At 45.9% G+C, this 23,563-nt stretch overlaps 1 protein-coding gene and 1 long non-coding RNA gene across 2 annotated transcripts in view; both read left to right on the top strand.

The window, feature by feature from the left end:
- LOC311189250 overlaps positions 1–20,271 on the top strand; it is a 31,305-nt gene extending 11,034 nt beyond the window's left edge. Inside the window, exon 3 of the long non-coding RNA XR_014617157.1 lies at positions 20,185–20,271. This is a non-coding gene — a long non-coding RNA (uncharacterized lncRNA). The remainder of the gene's footprint in view (positions 1–20,184) is intronic.
- Positions 20,272–20,276: 5 nt separating this feature from the next.
- POMGNT2 (protein O-linked mannose N-acetylglucosaminyltransferase 2 (beta 1,4-)) lies at positions 20,277–22,603 on the top strand (the record flags this gene model as incomplete). The annotated part of the gene is made up of 1 exon (XM_084260871.1): positions 20,277–22,603. One exon carries the CDS (start codon positions 20,277–20,279, stop codon positions 22,011–22,013), a length of 1,737 nt encoding a protein of 578 aa, XP_084116997.1. The 3' UTR covers positions 22,014–22,603.
- Between the last annotated feature and the right edge of the window lie 960 nt (positions 22,604–23,563).

The following is a 23,563-nucleotide window of genomic DNA, read 5'->3' as shown; positions in this document are numbered from 1 at the left end:
AAGGAGCAAAGAGGAGTGGAATTCTGAGATTTGGGTCCTTGATTGGAGTTCCTTGTTGTATAAACTTGGCTGTTTATGTTTGAGAACCATCTCTTTCTTCATCTTAGAGCTGTGAAGATGCTAAGATCCTGAAGCCAAGGAGTTCTGAGTCTCCTATTCGTGTGCTGTGTACCTCTTGTATGAAGTGGGCTTGCACAAAGATCTCTCTTATTCATGTAGTTATGCTCTCCAATACAGTAATCAGCGGGCCACACAGCTTTTAAAAGATTCCTTTTTCAAGTTCTGTGGCTAGCTCTGAAAAATAAGCTTCCTTCTCCCTTCCTGAGAACTTCCCATCTTCAAAACCAGTCTGTTGAGGGTGTGGTGCTACATTCTTCTCAGAACCATGCTGTGAGTTTTTCACTGCTTTTGGAGCTGATATTTCACCTATTATGTTTTAGTGCCCACTTTTGCATACTAATCTCTGAATAACATTTATTCCTAACAGTTTGGTTCCCTTTAGTGGTGTATTAGTGTGAATGTGTTTTCTTCCGAGAGTAGGACCCAACTGAGAGTTGAGACCCTGATTCCTTTAAGCTCAGAAACCAAAGTGAAGTTTTAAGCTGTATGTGAATTTTGGATCACTAGTGACTGCCCTGGTTCTGGCCAGGCCAGACCCAATCTCCTCAGGCAGCCAGCACAGGTGAGCTGAGTTAGCCTGGGCTGTTTCCCACTCCACCTGACATCACTCCCCCATAAAAGCAGCTGCTTGGGGAGGGTCAGGAGCTTGGTGCCTCTAGGACAGTTTGAGTGTGGTCAGGGCATTGAGTCAGTCGGTCTGTCCATCCTTGCATCAGGCAGGTTAGTAAACTGTCCTTATCCCAACCACAGAGGCTCTGTCTGTTTCTTCTCCAGGAGTGAGCAAGCAGCGTGTGGTGCTCAGTCACTGTCTGGGGCTGAACCACCACATTGACCAATGAAACATTTAAGCACAGTGTGTGAAAAATGCTTTGGCAATTGCAGATGCCTGGAAGGAATGTGAAAACATCTGGCTCTGTCCCTTCTTTTATCCTAGAAAATGCCCTCCTTAGTTTAGGTGTAGGGGTCACCTTCTTCTGAAGAGGAATGCTTTGTATAGTCAGTGACTTTCTGGATGCAGTGGTGTTTTGTGTTTGCTCCTGGCAAGCAGGTAGTCAAATGTAGTTACAGGATGACTGCAGTCCATTGCATGGGGCAGTCACTAATGAGACTTAGACAAGCTGGAAATGAGTTAGCCCTGAACTGCTTTGTGTCTTTGTTGGTTTTCCCTCTCCCAGCTGGCCATCTGTCATGTAAATTGAGTGGGCTGTTGATGGTTTTGTGAATTGAAATCCCTTTGCACTGTCTAAGTGAGTTTCCAGTGTTTGCTCCCGGGGCAGATGAGCCTTTCACACATACCTGTGTGGACAAAAAGCCATCTCTGGAAAGGTGTGTGACACCAGTTGCTGACTCACCACATCATAAACTCAGTTGTGTGAGCCAAACCAGACTCGGGGTGTTCCCGCTGTCAGGAATTTATTTCCATCTTTGTTTCAATATTTTCCTGCTGATCTTTCACAATAGGTGGGAGGAGTGGAAGGAGGGAAGAGGAGGAGAGATGGAAAACAAAATGGTGCACAAAGATTAATTTGCTGTGCAAGTTCCTATTTTAGGAGGGAGAGAGCTGCACCTGGGAGAATAGGTTATCAGACCTCTAAGCACACAGATGAAATACTGTGCTTTCTAATAGACACTCAGGTGTCACACTGAGGCAGTCACTTACTCAGCACTAAAACTATATGACCAGATTCATTTTAAGGAGACATGAGGTGGTTTCATTCCTGTGGGTGTGCAGTTTTACTGCCTTTAGCTAAGTTAGGGCCCTCGGTGCTTATCACTTCTTAATGATTTGTTCTTACCCTGGTCCTTGCTTCTGGCTGTTTGTTCTTTACTACTTAGGTTATTACTCATGTTCATGCAGAGACCTGAGAGTTAATAGAAAATGAGATTGGAGCTGCTCTCCCCTTCCCTTCTCCTGTAAGGTTATCTAGGACAGCTTCACACACATTTATATATGGCTTTGCGGCTTCTTGGCTTAGGACTGTGTTACGATTGTGTCAAAGCTATAAAACTAAAGCTGGGAGGCTATCAGCTTATTGAAACTAATTTCTTTAAATTTATAAAGCCCCTGTTTAATCATCTTTCAAAGCAGGCATAAACGTTAGAGTGATATATAGTCTATATATTAACTGTAATCTTTTTTATTATTTATTTCACAGTAGTCATACATATGTATCAAACACATATCTGTTCAGCACAGAGGTCACAAAGTTAAGTTATTATACAAAAGGTTCTCTAGGCTTTGCTTAATGTATGTGCATGTCTTTGAAACACAGGGCTCTTAGGTATATGCTTGTCAGCATTGAACATATTCAAGCAAGTTAGAGAAGAGGCTTTCATTTTAGTATGTTTTGGGGTTTGCTTTAATATATTTCATCAGCTTGATGGTATACAAATGGTGGTTGTTTTATGTAACCTTAAGTCACTTAGCAAGATACCTGTGTTCTAGTCAGTCTTCAGCCTCTGACTCTGGTGCTTTCTCCTTTCAGGATACTTGCTGCATTAATACAGGTGCATGTTTGAGTCTTCATAGTTGCAAGAGGAGCTTTTTGTGGCTGAATCTTTAATCCCTTTGTCTGGGATGAGGGGTTGGCTACCTCAGCAGACTGTTTCTCTCAACCTCTAGGACAGACTATAAGCATGTCATTCTGCCATGGTGAGGGAGGAGTTGGATGAGCCAAGGCAGGAAGGTTCTGCCTGGGATGATATATGTCTTCCATCTCTGACCTTTCCAGACTTCAGATGGGTGTTTCTGCTGATGGTTGATATATATGTGTATTTTAGTCTTGTGTTTTCTCAGAGGTCACAAGAACCTTCTTGTTTGAGGATGATGGGTGTTGACAGCATGTATGTTTTTTGCTATGGCTCATCTTGTGAATTCTTTGCAAGTGACAGAATCACAGAATCACAGAGTGATTGGAATTGGAAGGGACCTTGAAAGATCATGTAGTCCAGCCCCCCTGCCACAGCAGGATCCATCTAGATTAGGTCACACAGGAACATGTCCAGGCAGGTTTTGAATGTCTCCAGAGAAGGAGACTCCACAGTCTCTCTGGGCAGCCTGTTCCAGTGCTCTGTCACCCTCACAGTGAAAAAGTTTCTCCTTATATTCGCATGGAACCTCTTATGCTCCAGCTTGTACCCACTGCCCCTTGTCCTATTGCTGGCCATCACTGAAAAGAGTCTGGCTTCATCCTCCTGACACTCACCCTTTACATATGTATAGACTTGCTCCAACCCTGTGTTTGGGTAATGCTCCAGGGCTTTCATAATGGCTAGATGGCTGCATCAGCAGCGATGCTGGCTGACCTCTAAAGAGAGGAGAAGCACATCTTGATGTAGGATGCTGCCTGCAGTGCCCTTGATGTCTTGAAACACTGTACAAAGTAGCTGAAAGACCACTTTCTTCTTGGCTGGGCAAATACCTACACAAGGATCCAGAGTTGTACATAATTGTGGTGGTTTGACCCTGGCTGGAGGCCAGACGCCCACTGAAGCCGCTCTGTCACTCCCCTTTTCACCTGGACAGCGGAGAGAATCTATATTGAGAGGTTTAGGAGTCAAAATAGGGACAGGGAGAGATCATTCAGCAATCAGCATATCAGGCAACACAGACTCAGCACAGAGTAAAGGAAAGAAAACTAACTTATGACACTGCCCTGCACACCCAGTGACACCGGAGTTGGGTAATGAGAAGTGTGACCAGATCTTAAAGCACCTTCCCTCACCCCTCCCTTCTTAGCAACTTTAGCCATGATTTTGCTCCCTTCTTCCCCCCTATTGTGGCACAGGGAGGGGCAGGGAATGAGGAATGGGGGTTTCAGTCAGTTCCTCATGAGTTGTTTTCCTTAGCTGGGGGAGGGGTGGGGGGGATGGGAGTGAGTGGGTGGCATTCCACACACCCTTACCCTGCTGCACCGTGGGGTCCCACCCACGGGAGACAGTCCTTCATGAAATTCTCCAACATGAGTCCTTTCCCACAGGGCTTCAGCTCTTCACCAGCTGCCCCAGTGTAGGTCACTGCTATGGGGTGCAGTCGTGAATCACAGAACGTCTCTCAGGCCTGGATTGCTCCAGCCTGGAGTTGCAAGCCGCCCCCCACCCTACCAGCAAACCTGCTCCAGCGTGGGTCTCTCTCTCATCTCTGTGTCTCTATCTTTCTCCATGGGCTGCAGGTGCTGGCAGGGACTTGCTCCAGTGTGAGTCACAGCATCTCCTATATGTCTCCCCCCACTCTAGCATGGGGCCTCTCCATGAGCTGCAGATGGGATCTTGGCCTTTTCCATGGGCTGCAGGGGGACACCCGCTCCACCATGGGTTTCTCCATGGGCTGCAGAGGCATCTTTCTCTCTGACACCTTCCTGCCTCTTCCCTGGCCTTGGTGTCTGCACAGCTCGTTACATCTTCTCACTCTCTTCTCTAGTGGCAAAAAGCAGCTGCTTGCGTTTTTTTACTTCTTAAATGTGATTCCCACAGGCGCTGTGACCATCGCTGATGGGGTCGGCCTTGGTTAGCAGCAGATCTGGTCTTGAGTTGGCTGGCATGTACTCTGTTGGGCCTACAGAAAGCTTCTAGATGCTTCTTGCAAGTCACCTTCCTGTAGCATCCCTCCCCCCCTCCTCCCCTTTCCCCCCCGCCCCCAAACCCTGTCATACAAAACTACATCAACGAACGGGGCAGATGTTTTTAAGTGGAGCCGTTTTAAACAGCAGTTGGTTTATTGGGCTGATGTTGCTCTTCTCTGTGACAATTAGGTTACACTTCAGTTATTTAAAGAGATTCTTATTGCCAAATACTTGACTCAGCATTTTACTCAAGAGGCAGCAGATCTTGCTGGTAGGAAGGAAAGAAACACAAGTGAGCTGCTGTGGCAGGACTGAGTTGGGAATCTCCCATCATCAAAGGGCCACCACTGAATAGCAACTATCTCAGTAGGATGTTAGTAGCTTAGCAGATGTTTGCTCCCAACAGATACTTTCTGCTTTTCCTCTGAAACTTTCACCTTCTTATGTGTATTAAATGTTGTATCAGCTGTTTATGAGGGTATTGTAACCTCCACGCAGGTGGGGGGAGAAGGAAGGCTGTAGGGAAATGATGTATCAATTCGTTGGTGGCATTTATGGGAAAAAAAATTAACCAGCTTATTTTTTGTTACTATTCAAATAAATATATCAGCAAGTCTTATACAAAAACCACAACAAAACCCTCTCAAATTATCCTTGAACCTCTTGCTGCTGAGCCCTTGATAAATATGCCTAGATTCAATAGTCCTTCCATGAATTTTCAAGCTGCCAAGGGCACGAAGAAGTTCTTCCTTGCTATTGAACTGTAAATTGTTGCATATGACACCTGGAGGAGTCGGAATGGTTTTGTACAAGTAACTCGGTGTATCCATCATGTTTTCCCTGTCGTATGTAGTGGCTCACACTGAAGCTGAGACAGATGATTCATAGAGCTTTCTTCTCTTCCCCGTCAGCAGCAGCAGTAGCCTTCAGAGCAACATTTGAAACAGTAAATGCCTGGCCCATGGCCATGTGTTACTACTGCTTTGATGGCCCCTCTGATGATACTGTAATCACATGACAGACAAGGCAAGAATTGTTCTTTTCCACAAGGAAAATCAGACGAGGCTGTTTAAGTACTAATCGAAAACCAATTTTAAGTAGTTCAAGGAAGTATTTAAATTGGCCACCAGACATTTTTCTGTCCTATAGCCTATGCTGTCAGGAAACACCTTTTTCTGCTCCAGTAGAAGTTATTTAAATGATTTGTGAGATATTACTATGTTCTGAATTTTCACATGAATATGAACACCCTGGGATATGCTGCCAGCACAGCACATGGATGGTTTGTGTTCCCTTGGTATCAGTCTTAAGTGGGTACATTAGAGTTGGTGCATATTCAGTAATCATAGACTAGTTTGGCTTGAGACCTTTAAAGGTCACCTAGTCCAACCTCCCTACAGTGAGCAGGGACATCTTCAACTAGATCAGGTTGCTCAAAGCCCCATCCAACCTGACCTTGAATGCTTCCAGGGAAGGGGTATCTAAAACCTCTCTGGGAAACCTGCTCCAGTGTTTATCACCCTTGCTGCAAAAAAATTCTTCCTTATATGTAGTCTAAATCTACCCACTTTTAGTTTAAAACCATTACCCCCTGTCCTACCATCATATGATTAGGGTTGGGTTATATGCTGGCTTCATCCCTTTAAGATGTGAGGCCATGGCGTACGTGCATGGCTGAAGGGGGCACGTGAGGTAAAACAATCTTATTTGCAATTTTGGGACTCAAAATGGCAGTAAACCTTTTTATTTCCTCTGATTTGATTTAGATTCTCCTTTACCTTGGCTCTGAACAACATTCCTGTCACGCTGCTATGCTAGGCACCCCCGGGCATTTGTCAGGGACTGGCTAACTGAAGCGCACGCTCCAGCTTGGATTGAAACTCTTGTTGTGATCAAGATTGTTGATGCTGCTGCCTCCTTGTGGAGTTCTTTCCATGAAGGACTAGTGCTTTGGTTTGTAGGTTTTGGTTCTCCAGAGCTTTTAGGAAAGCACAAAGTGGAAGCTTAAGGCAAAGACAGCTGCAGGGAACAGACCTGCTGTAATCCTGCCTGTGAACTGAGATGTTCTCATCAGTTCTGGGACAGCTGCAGCCCACTTGCAAATGGGTGCATAATCCAGTGGAGAGAGTGAAATACCTGGATATCTTAAGCCCTGTCCTTCAGATACTTCCACACACTTGTTAGCTGCTCACCCCTACAGCAGATCCATCAAGGTGTCTGACAGTTCCATTGTTTTGTATTTCTGTTATTTCTCTTCTTTTGCATACCTTGGTGTCCCTGTGATGATTTTCTTTTCAACAGCTATATTTTGCCTGTGCCATTAGCATCTTAATTTCCTAACTCAACTGTGAGACTACCTGGTTATGACTACTCTGTTTGTTTGTCTCAACAGACAGGAAAAAAGGACTGTTGTCTTTTTCCTCCACTCTTCTCAGGACAAGTCTGTGCTGACAGGGCCTGCAACTTTAGCCAAAAGTTGGGGCTGCAAGGGGTCTCCCAGTCATGCAGGAGGCCCCACAGCCCCATCTGCACAGCAAATAGATGGGGATATAAGATGGGAGGAAGGTGTACTGGAAGCAGAGCATGCCAGTTTATGACAGCTCCACCAGCAGTTCTTTCAGAGCAACAGTAATAAAGCTGATAACTTAATCCTCCCTGTCCCTTATCATGTTTAAATTGCCATTAGTGATCTTGGAGGCCCTGACTCCTGCCTCTGGCCCTGGAAATTAATACAGTCTTGGGGTACACATGAGGGTTTGATTGTCAGTGGGTTTTTCACAGATAGCTGCTACCACATTTGTGAATGCTGGTGTGGCATGTCCTACCCAGATTCCTTTTCACTTATAAAATGGGAAATGTGTTTCTTGGGTGATGTTGTGGAGATAAAGGCCTAATATTACACTTCCACCTGAGAGAGAGCAGATGATCTTACTGCCACCTAAACAAAAATAGTTAATAAGTAGTGGGGCTGTGAAGGCATCATGGTGAGGCCATGAGCAATACCCAGGGGCCTCACGGGCCATGTTTTACCCTTGATTTCTCATGTCAGTCTAGGTGAACATCATTTACTTACCAAGCTGCTCAGATGAGCATGAATCCTCTCTGCTGGCACATTTGGCATAGCTGTAGGAGAGGAAATTGGTTTATCTGTGTCACCCTGCTGACCTGTCATTACCAATGACAAAATGGGAACCTGAAAGAGCAAAAGCAACACCTAGCTTGGTTTAGAACAGCTACCAAAGCCATCTCCTGCCATGGGAACTAGCAAGTGACTCTCCCATGCCATTCATCTGAACACACATTGCATATAGCTGCAGGAGCAGGCCAGGATGTCCCTGTAGTGCCACAGGGCCATTTCTAATGGGGATGGAGGGATTGTTAGAGTGAATTGTTTATAGTTAGTGTGCCTTTCTATTAAAAAATACATATTTCACATGTATATGCACATATGTATTGTATTATTAGATCTTTACATAAAATACGTAAATATCTAAAATAAGAAATGTAAATATCTATGAATTTGTTGGGTTGATGTAGCATGTAAGCTAAGTGTGTATCTGTAAAGTACGTTTGATCATATTTACACCTTTGTAAACCTAATATTTATGTAAAATTTACATCCTACATCTCATAAACCTGGGAATATGTCATGCTTGAAGCAGTTGAGCAAATTTGGGTTTGGCCATTGAGATATTATTCAAAAAATACCTTTTTCCCTGCCAAAGTATATTCTCAATTAGAAATAGTCAATATGTGGTTGAAGTCCTTTTTGACATCAGTTTTAATGTTAACTTCTGCAGAATCGAAAAGCCATCTTCTGTGTGGAGTCCCTATCTTGATGTCCAGAAACCAGATGCTTCCTTTGTCTCCTTGTGTATTTATCAACACAAGGTCTTTTTTTTGTCAGTTCAGGCATGAAACTTGTAGCGCTCTCAAACTGAGATGCAGTTTTGGCTGAAAAGCACTGCAGGAAGGACAATTTCTTATAGACCATAATTCTGTGACTCTGAGTGATGCAGACATCCCTGCAACATACTTGTACAAGGCAACGATTCAGGAAATAATTATTTACCTGCTCTTTGCCAGTCCTAAACCAAGAGGAATCTATTCAGACCTCTTGCTAGATGAGCTTTGTGCTGTACTGCTTTAGGAGCTCCAAAAACGTTAACTGGTTTTCTTTTGTGGCTCTCTTTTTGGAGGCTGCTACTTTGACTGGTGTTAACTATTTATCAAACCCTTAGTTCTGAGCCAAGATGACCTATTCAAACCACAATGACTTGCAGTAGGCTGGTGGTCCTGACTGAGAAGAGCTTTGGGTTCCACACATTGTGCCTTATGGTGCAGTAGTAATAGACAGTTGTTATTTCAGAGTTGTTGGATTTATTTGATTATGGGGTTCCCCCCCACTAAATGATGTAATTTTGTCCAGTTCTTTTGGGGTGTGGCAGATTGACAATAGGACTCACCTCAGGATTTGGTTTAAACTATCCAACTCCATATGATGTGATAAAATGTACCTGTGAAATCTATGTGTATGGTAGGGTACACAGGGATAGAGAAGCAGCTTATTCATAAATAGAAGACCAGTCTGTAAATGTTGTAATTTATTAAACACAGCTTCACCAAAATAAGGAGTCCGGTATGGTATCCCTGAATTGTCAGGGAACCCCTCAGATAAAGTCCCTAACTGGATCTTGAATGTCAGTGGAAAAGCTCCTGTTGGCATCAGTGGAAGGTAGGTCATACAGCAGAGCTTTCTGAAGTGCAGAAAACACAGAGTCATGACGAGTTTTCTCAAGTGAAGTCAGCTACAAATCTAACTGCTTCTAACTTTCAAGCTTCAAATCTGACTTGTTCTACATGAGACGGCACCTTTGTTTTCAGGGGGGCAAGAAGGCAGTGAGATGAGCTATAAAGGGTGACTCTGGATATCCTCAGTCCCAACAGGATAGGCTGGGGACACTGGGTGGGCCTGCCAAAGACGCTATCTCTTCTATATGCTCTTTTTGTTTATTTCCTCCAAGCAGCTATGACTGCACAGTTTCCCTTTGAGATCCTCAGAGTCCATCTTGAGTTGGTGGGAAGAGGTGACACAGAACTGGAAAGGAGGGTATTGAGTTAGATGGCATCTTGTCCTGTCAATCCCAGTGGGTTTTAACGTTTCCAGGTGAGCCAGAACCATTTTGCCTGTTCTGTACTAAGAAGGCAGAGGTATAAAAGCAGCACTCCAGAGCAGGAGATGAGAAAATGTCTGTTTTACTTCTGTGATGCCCTAGTTTAGTAGATACAACAGTTGTGTTTATGCATCATGTTGGCAGGCTCATTTTTTAAGGTCTAGCTTTGTCAAGAACCTTTTGTCGATTTTGCAAAACGCTATTTGGATTTGTTCTTTGTTTCTTTCAGCTTATTTTTCTTCTGTATTTGACTTTTAACTGGCAGTTAGAAACCCAAGGTTATAAATTCTGTGGTATTGCCATGTTTCTAAGCACAGGTGATGCTGAATGACACCCACGTTCTCAGATTGGCAGTGGCTGTATTCAGGCTTCCACTCTCGTGTCCTGCACGGGGACAAGTCGTGATGTTCCTGGGGCTGCTCTGTGCCTCCCACTTCTGCCAGATCTCTATCTCAAGACTACCATTTTCGTCTTGTATCAGACAAAGCACTGCTGCTGCCACAGCAGGAAGCTAGATGAGGGACATGCTTGTTTTGAGGCAGTGAATCTGTGTCCTGGGAGAGGAGATACTCAAGTGCCATCCTAGATTGCAGGTTGTCCCCATCCAGTGGCCTCCCCCAGGAAGGAGCGCTGACTTCAGTAAGTAATAACCTGAAATGCTAGTGGATCAAAGTACGTCACTCACAACTGCCCTGCAAATGCTTCAGCCTGTCACTTACTGCAGATTATTTTGCCAGGGCTGCGTTGTTCTTGCATGGAAACAGAAGGTTTCTCAGGGCTAGGGGTCCACACTAAATGGGGTGTTGATGGACAGAGTGGTCACAGACTTGGTCAACAGTAACCAGCCCAGGCAGTACCGCTCCATAGTACTGTGAACTACCACAGATGCTGTAAATCCATTTATCTCCTCTCTCAGATCACTTCCAGCATGATTTGTGGAGGGTAAGAAGCTGGAGATGCCAGCTTGTCTGTGATGCATAGAGTGAGAGCTTTAGTAACCGTTGTAGCTGCCAGACTCTCCTAGATAAGAGTTTTGAATACCCCATATCTTACCTAATATCTTCTTTTTTGTTTTAATGCAGAGGCATTCAAACTTCTTCATTTTGCCATGAGCAAAAGTGTAGGGATGCTTTCCTGCTTTTCCTTATGTTAAATGGTTGCTCTTCACCCGAGAATATCTGCACAGACATGTGTGTACACGTGGGTGTTAAGGAACTTTTAATTCTTTTCATATTCTTATTTCACCTGTTAGCTCTCACTTAAAGGGAAAAAGCCTCCCATATAAGCAACAAAATGTATCCTGCAAATACATGGACATACGCAGTGAGCCTCATATGTTCCCTTGGGATCTCTCTGCAAGTGTGTCCCTGCAGGGCTGGGATCTTGCTCCTGTGCCAGTCTCACCTCTGTTTAGGGGTGCCCCTTCCTGCCATGAGCCGTGGGCAGAACTGGGATGCCCTTCTGATCCTGCGGGCAGATCCAGTTGCAGAATTAGGACCTGAAGTGTTCCCAGTCGGTACTGTCTAGTTTGCCACCTTCAAGAAGCCTCTCAGTCCCCATAGACTCAGGTTCTGCTGAGAGGATTGGTGTAAGACACTTTCGCCTTCGTGACCTTCAGCTTGGACACGGTAAGATGCTCTCTTAGAAGCCCTGGCTCATTTCTGCGCCTTTGTATTTAGGGATCACTGTTTCCACTGCAAAAGATAACTTGGTTTTGAAAACACAGTTTCCCTGTGTCTCTGAAGGAGGGCACTCGCAGCCCTGTTCCGTACTAAGCCATTTGCTGACCATCACAGCGGGGAAAACGCTTCCCTGGCGCCGAGGGAATTGCTAGAAAGCACGCCCCGGCGGCTTTCCCATCCTCTAGCAAGGGGCAGTTCTCTCCTTCCTCTCCTGTGCTGTTCTTTTGTGTCAAGTGTCAGCGCCCTTAATAACGGGGAAAAGCAGGATTTCCAGAGTGCCCCCCCCTCTCCTCCCCTCCCAAACCCAGCGTGCAGCCCGTCTCCCGAGGCGCGCTCAGCCGGGCGGAACGGCGCGGCGCTTGTTTCGGCGTGGCCGCCCTTTGGGGATTTGCGGGAACACTGCAGCAAATCATCCTGCATGCAAGGCTGACCTCCGGGAGGCTCGCAAATTGAGGTGAGCCAGCTGGAGCCGGAGGACACTGCCGGCAGACGGAGCATGCTCAGACCTGGGGGAGAAAGGTAGTTGGCTCTGCAGATGGTGCGCGGGGGTTACTCTGCTCGGAGCCGTTGAGGTCCGGGCTTTCCTTCTTCTTTATGGTGCCGGGGAAAGAAGAGGACCGGAGAGTGTTCCTTCCCCGGCAGAGCGTAGCTTTAAGGTGTCTGCTTTGTACTTTCTCCTGTGAAAGAGAGGCACTGGATAGCGTTTCCTTGTCTTTAGCAACACCAGGTATGCCTGCATGTGCTGAAACGCTGATCTTGCCAGTGACAGTACTTCCAGGATTAAAAAGGGTGCAGATGCTCTGGATTACTGTGCTGCTTTGCTGGGTGTTACTGTAGCTGTGCTCTGTTTGCTGTGCTGATCACATACGTCTCTGGATTCAGTTTTGTTGGCACTCCTGGCTGCAGTGACTTGGGGGGCAAAGGGGTGGGTTTAGCGTGGTTTTTTGAATGCTGTCTCCTTGTTTCCCCCCCTCCCTGCAACTTCACACTGAATCTCTTCTCTATGGCTGTGCATGTGTGGGAAGGAGGTCAGTAGTTCAATTGTAATCCCAGGTCTTTGTAGTCCCTCTTTGTTTGACTGGTGGTTTTCTTTTTCATCTTTAAACAAAAGTCTCATGGGGAAAAAACATCTTTGATCTGGACTAAATTCTGTAGGTTTTCAGGAATGTTATTTCTTGCTGGACAGGTGCTGCTTTGGGGGTTACTTTTTTTTTTCCCACCCTTCCCTAAAAACATGCTAATATGGTAACCAAGGAGGGATTCTCACTGCTCTTATTGGTCGTGCTGTGCTCCGAACAATTTCGGCTCCTGCTCAGAATTTGCATCACACAGGAGCGGTCTCAGGCACCGTGCTGATGGGAAGCAGGAGAGAGCTCGGGCTGTAAATGCTGCTAAGCACCAGTCCCGGTATCCAAATAACACAGGTACTCTTCCCATCGGAGCAGAGAGAAAGAAAGCGTAGATAAAATACAGAGAATAACAAATAGCAGGTGAAGCCCAAAGGCGTAGTTGGAGTGGCTGAAGCTCATCTTGTTGAGTGCTATGGGATTTCATGTCATATTCTTTTAAATTCACTTTTGCAGCATTAGTAAATTTTCCCTTCAGCCACCTCCACTCCATCTCTGCTTTAGGTAGACCACTGAGGTAAGATAAATGTGCTGCTCTCTGACACGTTTTTGTTTCTGACAGAGGCATCTTGCTTGGGGACTAACATCAGGGCACCAGGAGAAAGGAGAGGTTTTTTACTCATATGGCAGTGCTGTTAATGCCAGTATAACCTGATAGGTTTTGATGGGATACTTGGGCGAACAAAGATCGGCTGGAATGAACTCTCTCTGTTAAGCTTCCCCCTCTGTCTAGCTGTGGTTATTTTGAGTGCCTTGAGTTCTCATCTTTGGGCTTGGGACTGGCAGAAGGCGAAGACCTGAGGGCTGAGAGAAATAGTTTTTTAGCTTCCCCCCCGCCCCCAGCACATTTTTCTTACGTCTCCCACCTCAAGCTTGTTTATGAGAAATTCACTTTATTTAAGGGAATTTTCTGGAGATGTGGGTTAGTTTTGGTTTGGGGAAAGTATTTTGTACCTGTTCTTTTGTAGATCAAGACAGCAGTATCAACAATAATTAAATCAATGGCTTGGCTAGTCAGCATGAAAGTCAAGTTGGATCATTCCTGTTCCATCTCTGAAATTAGATGGAAGAAAACTTGGATTTTTCTACCCATGAGGACAACCGGTAGGTGTCCAGCACCAACCAGTATTATGTTCATACTGGAAGTACGTTTACAGTAGAGACCATTGCCCAGAGCCTCAGTCTCCTTGGGTGCAGTCTTTGTATAGGAAGATTTAGTTTTCCTTTCTATTCCTTACTTATGCTAAACCATAAACACTGGAGATAAGCCGAATTCTGTTCACAGGGAGAACCTAAAATTTTTGTGAGGTTTTTTAATAATTTCATTTTACTTTTTTTTGTCAATGAAGTTTGTTTTGTGGGGTTTTTTTTAATTCGACTTGAGATTATATGCTTAAGGTATTCTTATTTTTCATATCCCCACTTTGTACCAGGCTTCATCGATGATATTTGTGTCTTTGACTGCTGGGTTTGTTTCCCTAAAGAATCTGCTCTTTTCCTGTTTAAAAAGTCATTACTTCTCCACTTGGCTGCTTTCTACAAAGAAAATGTTCCAGTGTATCAATCATTCAGCGTACCATCCTTTCTTTAATGTGATATGTACTTTGAAAGATGTATGTATCTCATTAAATAAATACAGTGAGTAAGATGATAACAGCCTTTTGGGCTGTGGGGATTGACTTGCTTGTAGTTCTGTGGGAATCTGTGACAGGATGAGAATAAAAGCCAGTTCTTGGCTGCCGAATCCTGCCTCCCCCTCCTTCCAATTGGGAAAGTTGCCTTCTAGCAACTTCTGCTTTGAGTGTGAATGAAGTAGGTATTTAAAACCGCATGTCTTACATATACTGCATCCTTAGCTAAGCTTCTTGCATCGGGGATGAAAGAAGAGAAGACGTTTTGCAGGGGGAGTGTGAAATGCCATGTTTGCACGCTTTTTTCCTGCACTGATCCTGGAAAGCTGGTCTAGCAAGAGATAGTAGATCCGGGGGTAGGGACTGCTGATGGGGAAAATGTCCTCCCAGAAGGGAATATCTGCTCCCATCCCTCCCACTGTGTTGCCATAACAAGAAGAAGAGTCAGGGTATCCTGCCCACGCAGCTTTGCCCTGATTCCTTCCTTGTCCTTTGGCAGGAGCAGCCCCAGTCCACTTCCAGTTGTGCCGTGTTTCAGGCAACTGCAGAGACAGTTCTGCTTGGGCACCACTGCCACAACTGCCAGGCTCTGCAGGGAGCTGGTCAGCTAGGCCAAACCCAAGTTGGTCTCTCTGTAGAGGCATTTATTTCCATGCAGAGAGTAATGATGCTCTCTGGAAATGTGTCATTCATGCTTTTTTAAAAATTATTTATTTTGTAAGGTTTTTTAGCCTACTGTAGCTCTGGAAAACGGAGTGTTGGCTCAGTCAGTTGGTAACAAAAGCTTGGGGAGGCCTATGTAGACAAAACCAGCACTTGTTGTTTTGTCAGGACTGGGTGATCCCCCTTTAGATGTGCTATTCACCCCAGTCACCCTTTTTCTTCCCTCATCAAGCTCTTGTTTTGTTCCTCTAAGGGTTTCAGTAATGTATGTTTGTGTCTGTCTTGTTTCTTATTAGAAGGGCTCTGTAGCTTTTTTCCTACCAATTTCTTACCTTGATCTTAATTTTTTTTTTTAATAGAGAAGAGGTTTAAAACATTGTCCATCATATTGATAGCTTTAAAATAGTGATTCATCCTACCCTTGCTGCATAATTAAAAAAAGAACAACAGAACTTGTCTCTTAAATGAATCCAAACAGTCCTTTATGCCAGCTGCCTATTAGTAGAAATTCATCTCTCCCATCACACCCACTCTGATCTCATCTATGTGTTAATAAGAGATGAACAGCTTTCCCCATATATGCTTCCTGTTGCTTTCCTACTTTCCTTGAAGACCTTTGTAACACCAGATGACCAGCAGCTAACAGGGAGAAGGTGTTACTGTGTCCAGACCTCATACAAGAGTACTATGGACCTGCAGGATGCTCCAGGCCTCAGCCAGAGGTGCTTGCTGAACACATGCATGCTTCTGAAAGCTTCACCTGCTCACCAGTAGCCAGTGCTAGTTAGAGAAGCAGTAGCTGGGTTGAGAGGATGAAGCTATGACGCTTTTGCTAAGTGAGCAGGGGCGGAGGAAGAGAATGGGGTAAGCTCTTCGTGCCTGTGATCTCTTTGGGAAAAAGAGCAAAGATGAGCTGGCTAAAAATAGAGTCCCTCCCACAGCCTCGTAGCCTCTGGAGTGGCATCCGCTGCGGCGGAGCAGCAAGCCTCAGGACACGCTTCTCTCTCCCTTGCAAAGCCTTGAGCTGCCCCAATGCAGATGTGTGTGCTTGAGCTCCCCCTGCCAGGCCGCCTAGCGCTGCAAAGTCAGCTGCCCTGCTGTCCTGTCTGCATCCGTGCCAGGGACATCTGCCACTTCTGTCTCCCTCTCTCACTCCTGCTCCTCTCCTGCAGCCCACCCCTGCCAAGAGTCCTCAAGGGCACATCCCGTCCCCTGCCAGGGGGCATCAGTGCTCTCTACCAGCTTGGCAGAGAGCTGCTCTGTGCTGCTTTTAGGTGCACATGTCTTCCGGCTAGGCTGTAGTTACCCGCTATCAGCTGTGGTGTCTTCTACTGCTGAAGGGTGGTGCTTCAGCATTTCAAAGCAGAGAGTAAAAAAAAAGTCAGTCCATGCAATTCCCTTGGTAACTGGGGCATGTTATTCACTTGGAGCAAGGCTGCGGTTATCCCAGTGTCTCTGGGAAGTGAGAGGGTGGATGAGTGTGGTACCAGTGGGGGGGACAGTCTGTGGGTAACTGGGGGTGCAAACCGCCTAGGTGGCAATGTATGGAGAAAGAAAGAGCACAGAGGACTCGGCTCTTAAGGAACGTAGCAGCGTGTCTGGCCTCCTGCAAGTGCTTTTCTGTTCTTAAGATGTTCTCTGATAACACCACAGGAAGGGAGTGGCAGCTCTAAGGCCCATTTTGTGAGGGGGAGTTTCTTTCACTGTGAAGCAACTCTCTTCAGGTGGAAGACCGAATGCTTTCACCTTTTTCAGAGTTACCTGCTCCCACCTGGGAAGGCTTCCCATCCCAGGATTACTGCTGACAGCATTTCATGACTGATCTCAGCTTGGGAGACTGAGGAACCAGGGGATGTAGAGAATGATTGCATGCCTTTACCCTCTTGCTGCGGCCTCTCCTGCCTATGTAAAAGCAAACAGTGGGACATTTTGTTGTTATTTATGTTCTGTCACTCCCTGAAGGACCAAAGATTTTATTTCTTTAAGGACTGTGTTCACTGAAAGTGCCAGATTAAAAATAAAAGGTGGATGACAAAATGTGGGAAAACAGGGAAAGAATCAAGACTCTTCCCTGAGTACCTGTGAAATTTTACTTTCAGTTCTGCCTTCCACACCCCTTCCTGTCTATATCCCCTTCTTTATTTCCATCAATAGCAACTCTGAGCCAAGCAGCATGAGCCAGGATTTAAGAACTGGCAACAAGGAACAGGAATGAAGATGGATTCCTTCAGCATTGCTGGCTTTTAACATTCATTCCTGACACCTGGTTGGCTAAAGCACATACGCTCACTTCAGCTAAGTGCAGGGAAGTGAAGGAGCTGCAGTGAGGGAAGAGATGGAGGAGGGCCTTGCAGGTGATTTTTATTAAAAAGCTGAGTTGTTCATTTGGAGCCATTTAGTGGGTATTGCTGTAGCAGAGCCTGAAATGAAAATTGCTAACCTCTGAAGGTTGGCCACATCCATCAGGCTGCATCTCTGAAGTGCCTCTTATACCCTTCCCCTGGGGCTGGAGGGGAGAGAACAAATCAGTTGGGGGTGAAACATTAGAGCAGGCTGTTTCCAAGGAGGCCTGTTGAGCTCAAGGGGTTTATAATGTTCAGTGGAGCTCTCCACCACTGAGATGCCTGTGAAATGCAGGTGGTATCAGTGTATTTTTATGGACTGCTGACTTCTGATGCCTTCGAAACAACCCCATAGGCACACTCTTCCTGCTGCACTGTTTTCCCCCTCTGCCGATTTCTTGCCACTTATGTTGACTCCATTGAACTTGCAGGTGCTTTGTTCTTTCTGATCTGCAGTAGTTAACTTTCACAATGCCCACAGACTGGCCTTCATTTGAAATGTGTACTTGTGGAAGAAGACTTGATTGTTAAATGACTGCTAAATGAATGTTTAAAAAAACTGACCAGCAGGTTTTACACATGGCTGCTTGGGCTTGGTCATGGTGATACTGCTGAAGTCCTTAAATCTGTGCTCACAAGGATAGAGGTCTGTAGAGGAGAGGTTATGTGGAAAGTTGGAAGGTGTCTTTAGATGTCTTTCAAAGATAGTGAAGAAGTAAAATAAAACTTTGGAAGTCTGGTAAAATAATTGAAGATCTGTCCCCGTTGGTCACACATTTTCCTGAAAACTGGTTTGGTTGTATTAGCATAGCCTAACAGAGTGATAATACTGTGTCCCCAGTAGGATCCCATTCAAGGTTGTCCATACAATGGCCACGGCTAAGTTGCAAAGCCTGCAGGAGCAACAGTCATTGCCTGGTATAGTAGAAAAGGGAGGATTGAGAGGTGATGTGACAGCCATCGTTTATGTCTACAGGGTACCTGTGGCAACTGGGACAAGACCAGGTTTCAATTGCTATGGTGGAGACAAAGGCTGAGTGTTAGGAAAGAGTTTATCCGAGTCCACCACGCCATTCAGGGCTAGAGACTGGCTGAAGAGACAAATGAGTATTAAAGGAATGAGATCAGCATCTTTGGGGAGTGGTTTGAGGAGAGCTAGTCCTGCCCTGGTAATTAGATGACCACTCTGGGTTCCTTCCCATTTCCTTTTCCATGGCTGAAATCAAAACACCACCTTTTTAATTTGCTGCTTGCTTTTAGGGAATAGCTAAATGAGGCAGTTCTTCAGACCACTTGCCAAAGGGGGTGGACTTCATTTCTGTTCCATTTGAGTGGCTAGAGCTGCTCTGAAATTGAAATGAATTTGTTGCTCAGATCTCCAGAGACCACCTCTTGAATTTGTGTGCCTTAGAGCTACCGTTCATTTCTTTGGCATTATTCATTCTCCCACATACCTTCAGTTCTTCCTAAGACAGGGATCCACCCTGCAGGCCATTGGGATCTGACAAGCCGTAGGGATCCCTTCTGACCTCATTGAACTCCACAAATGATTCTCTTATTTGATTCCGAGCTGCATGAACCAGATTACAGGATCGAGGTTTTAGGCTGCAGTATCAAAAGAACTCCCTTGACAGCAGAGAAAGTGTTTACATTGGTCCTAAATATGCTTTGCTGTTTTCCTCCACTCTGGCATGTGAGAACAGGCATCTCTGGATTAAAAAGCTAAGGGACTGTTCCTCAGGATGTCAGAGCATGCACTTGAGACACTGGGGTTTTTTCCTCCCTCCCTCCAAGTTTTCATCAAAGGGAGTTTAAATAGCTGCCTTTTAAAAAACTGCAGTTAGAAACAGTCTAGGCAGGTATATACCCATCAGAAATTTCCCTTCCTATAGTTCCCCATAAGTCATGGCTGCAATTATTTACAGCCTGACCAGCAGTGAACCTTAATGCGTAATGAAAATTGGAGCCCATAAATACTGTAGGGGAATCAATATCTCAATTGAAGTTCACAGTTGAAAATATAATCGATGATCTGATGTAAGCCAGTAGTGTTTCTGCATAGAAAGAAAAGAGTGTCAGGATCTCTCCCATAATGGAAAAAGAAACATTTTAATGAAAAATCAGTTGCTTGCATAAGAGTGGAGCTCTCCCCTCTCCCATGCCAATATTTCCTTTGGAAGACGAGGGCAGCTCCTAGCATTTGCTCCCAGATTGCAGCCAAAGAAATGACTTGGGAGTCTCCCACGGGGCAGTCCATAGACCAGCAAGTCCTCCTCCCTCCCCCCAATAAAATTAAATTGAACGTTACGTTCACCAGTTCACATTTCATACTGGAATGGAGCACAGCAAAATCCATACTTGGTAATGCTCCCTGTACTACTGTTACCTGCACAGTAAAGGCGAGAAGGCGAGTTGGGTGCTTGCAACCATGCAAAAGGCCAGTGGCAGGTCAAGAGAAGGAGTCCTGGACGAGTGTCCCAATGATTGCTGTACTCTACTTGCCTCTCGCTGCTGGAATGGTCTGCAAAAAGCAGAGTGAGCCAAAATCCCAGAGAACATACCGGGTTTTTTTCTGGCAAAGCTTCGCAGAGCTCATCCTCTTACTTTTTTCCTCTCCAGAAGGGTAGGAATGAAAATGAGAGAGGAAGCCTTCCTGTAGAGCAGCTCCCCAGTTCTGTTTGCTTTTTTCTCTTTACAGTTTTGAGTAGTGCATTGGCACTCTTTCCTTCTTGTCCCTCGTTCCCGGGAAGGGGGAAAAAATTACTGGAAAAAAAAAAAAACCCACCCTAAATTCTCTTGAATAGCCCATAAAATGTGATTTATGGTGGAGCTGTAAATCTGATGTTTAAATGGTTCCTTCCTTTCTTGTTTTATTTTCCACAGGTCTTTGCCCTCGCCATGCCTAGGAGCGTTAATGATGTGTTCCCTCTCCAGTGCATTCCCCACCTGTCATCCTGCTAGGATCTAACTACAGAATGAACATAGCAGCTGTGTTCAATGCCCTGCTCGTGTCTGTCCTCGCCGCGGTGCTGTGGAAGTACATCAAGCTGCGAGAGCATGCCTTCGCGGTGGAAGAGGAGCTGGTCCTCACGCGTCAGTCTCAGGAGCTCTCTCAGGTGCAGATCGACTACCATGCGGCTCTCCAGGCGCTGGTGGAGGACGGTACCAGGATGGTGTGCACCGGCAGGATGCACACCGACCGCGTCTGCCGCTTCGAGTCCCTCTGCTACTCCACCGAGGCGGAGGAGTTTGTCTACTTCCACAGCAACGCCTCAGTCATGCTGCCCAACCTGGGCTCCCGGAGGTTCCAGCCGGCTCTGCTCGACCTCTCCTCTGTGGAAGATCACAACACCCAGTACTTCAACTTTGTGGAGCTGCCAGCTGCTGCACTGAAATTTATGCCAAAGCCGGTCTTCGTGCCTGATGTGGCGCTGATTGCTAACAGGTTCAACCCAGACAACCTGATGCACGTCTTTCACGATGACCTCCTCCCCATTTATTACACCATGCAGCAGTTCTCCGATTTAGATCAGGAGGCACGGCTCTTCTTCATGGAAGGGTGGAGTGAAGGCGTCCACTTTGACCTCTACAAGTTACTGAGTAACAAGCAGCCGCTTCTCAGGGAGCAGCTAAAAACCCTGGGCAGGCTCCTCTGCTTTACCAAATCCTATGTAGGACTGTCCAAAATCACCACCTGGTACCAGTATGGATTTGTCCAGCCACAGGGGCCGAAGGCTAACATCTTGGTTTCTGGTAACGAGATCAGGCAGTTCACCAAATTCATGATGCAGAAGCTGAACATCAGCTTGGAGGAAAGCTCCAGTGAGGAGTACATCGTAGTGTTCAGTCGAACAATCAACAGACTTATCCTAAATGAGGCAGAACTAATCCTGGCTCTCGCTCAGGAGTTTCAGATGAAAACCATTACCGTCTCTCTGGAGGAGCATTCGTTTTCCGACATCGTCCGGTTGATCAGCAATGCATCCATGCTGGTCAGCATGCATGGGGCCCAATTAGTCACGTCTCTCTTCCTGCCAAGGGGTGCCACGGTGGTGGAGCTCTTCCCTTATGCTATCAACCCCGAACACTACACCCCTTACAAAACCCTGGCAACCCTTCCTGGCATGGACCTGCAGTACATTGCCTGGCAGAACACCGACAGGGAAGACACTGTCACCTACCCAGACAGGCCTTGGGATCAGGGTGGGATTGCTCATCTGGACAAAGCTGAGCAAGAGCGCATCATTAAGAGCACAGAGGTGCCGCGGCACCTCTGCTGCCGCAACCCAGAGTGGCTGTTCCGTGCCTACCAGGACACGAAGGTGAACATCCCTTCTCTAATCCATGTCATCAGGCAGACTGTGAAGTCGAAGCCCAGACCCAAGAGGCAGAAGTGGTCTGGTAGCCTCTACCCTGGCAAAGTGAGGGATGCCAAGTGTCAGGCCTCTATCCAGGGCACGAGCGAAGCTAAACTTGCCGTGTCCTGGCAGATCCCCTGGAACCTGAAGTATCTGAAGGTCAGAGAAGTAAAGTACGAAGTGTGGATACAAGAGCAAGGGGAAAACACTTACATGCCTTATATATTGTCCCATCAGAATCACACCTTCTCAGAAAACATTAAGCCCTTCACAATATACCTGGTGTGGATACGCTGCATCTTCAACAAAACTCTCCTGGGACCTTTTGCAGATGTGCTCTTGTGTAGTACATAACCTGTCACACTACCTGTACAGCTCTGCCCTGCTCCCCAACTCCATCTGTGGTTTCAAACTTCTCGTCTTGTAGTTTGTAGAGGGCTGAGGGGGACTAGACTGTACCAGTGCCTAAGTGTCCATTTTATTGCACTCCGTGTGTGTTCTTCAAATGGTATTTATTTCCAGTGAGTGTTGAAAAAAAAAAAAAAGAAAAAAAAAACAGAAACAAAATCCTCTGTGGTCTTCAGAGTAACTTCCAGAAGTTAAGATTACATGCTGAATGCATGTAATTGAGAACGGGATGGAAGTGAATTGTGTGTACCTTGGTTGTGACTGAAATCTGTTTCTATTGTGTGGTGAGTATTTAAGCACAGCGTTAAGCCGCAGTTAATTCCATGGCTAGGTGGGCAGTTCTCATCAGCTTTTTCATTGTAAGTTATTGTTTTCAATAACTCTGACTGTAACTTTGGGTTCAAGATTTGGTACAAGAGCCTTCATTAAACTGCTGTAAACCTCCTTGATATTTTCCTTTTGGTTTTTGCTTTTTATTCTGTCAGAATTGTTATTGTGATAGATTTATCTATTGCTGCAATAAAATGTCTATATGGTTTGCTTTTTATTTTTTCAGTTTGGCTGAAGAGAATGAGGCTACAGTGCCAGCTTCATGTTTAATATCAGGTTTTACTGCACCCCAATAGCAGGAAGGAGCCTGGAGTAGCAGATGGGAGATAGAAGGGATGGAGCGGGTAAAATTAACTTAGTGTGATTTCAGATCTGCTTTCATTCTGTGACCTGTGTACAGGACTGTGGGAAAGGGATGGTTTGGAAGAGGTGATGAGGGATAGATTGCACTGACAGCAATCCATTCCAGAAAATCCTCTTACTGGTGTTCAATCAAAATAACCTGGCTTTGCTAGCTGCTGACAGGTATGTGCTTTGTGAAGGAACAGGCGGGTGGTGACAAAGGGACGCTGTCTGGGCATGGGATTTCCTGGGTGTTGGTGGGAGTAAGTGGAATCAGGCAGGGGGATGGGTAGGTGGGTGCTGCCACCTTGGGCTGGAGGGAGCATGTGACAGGGGTCAGGCTGATTACACTCACACCTCTGTTGCCCCGGTCAGGGGTGTAGTTTATTCTAGATTTATACTAATTTTCCCCAAGGTCAGAATCTGTCTGCATTGCTGGGGTAACACGCTGCTTGCTTAAGACCTGGTGCTGAACAGTTCTCCCTGAAAAGGAGCTCTGTGTCAAAAGTACAGGCCTTGGGAGAGAGGGAAGAGGGGCAGGAGCAGGAGATGTTTCACTCAGAGAAGTTAACCTCCTCCCTCGTTTGTAACCAACGTTAAAGCAACAGAAGTTCCGCCTGCTCCTCTCCCTCGCTACTCCCCGCTGTCCTCCCGAGGTCTGGGTGGATGTTGGAACAGTAGGATGGATGGTTTGCTTTCTGAGTGATGGGCTGATAGATGAGCATCTCAAGGCAGGATTGTAACAGGAGCTCTGGAGAGGGTGGGGAGAGAAACATCGCTGCACACAGCAGACAAACAGGAGGGTTGAAAAATGAGCCAAGCGC

This window comes from Gallinula chloropus (assembly GCF_964237585.1).
Source record: "Gallinula chloropus genome assembly, chromosome: 2".
NCBI lineage: Eukaryota > Metazoa > Chordata > Aves > Gruiformes > Rallidae > Gallinula > Gallinula chloropus.
Note: the sequence above shows the minus strand (reverse complement) of the source record. Positions and strands in the feature narration are given on the sequence as shown.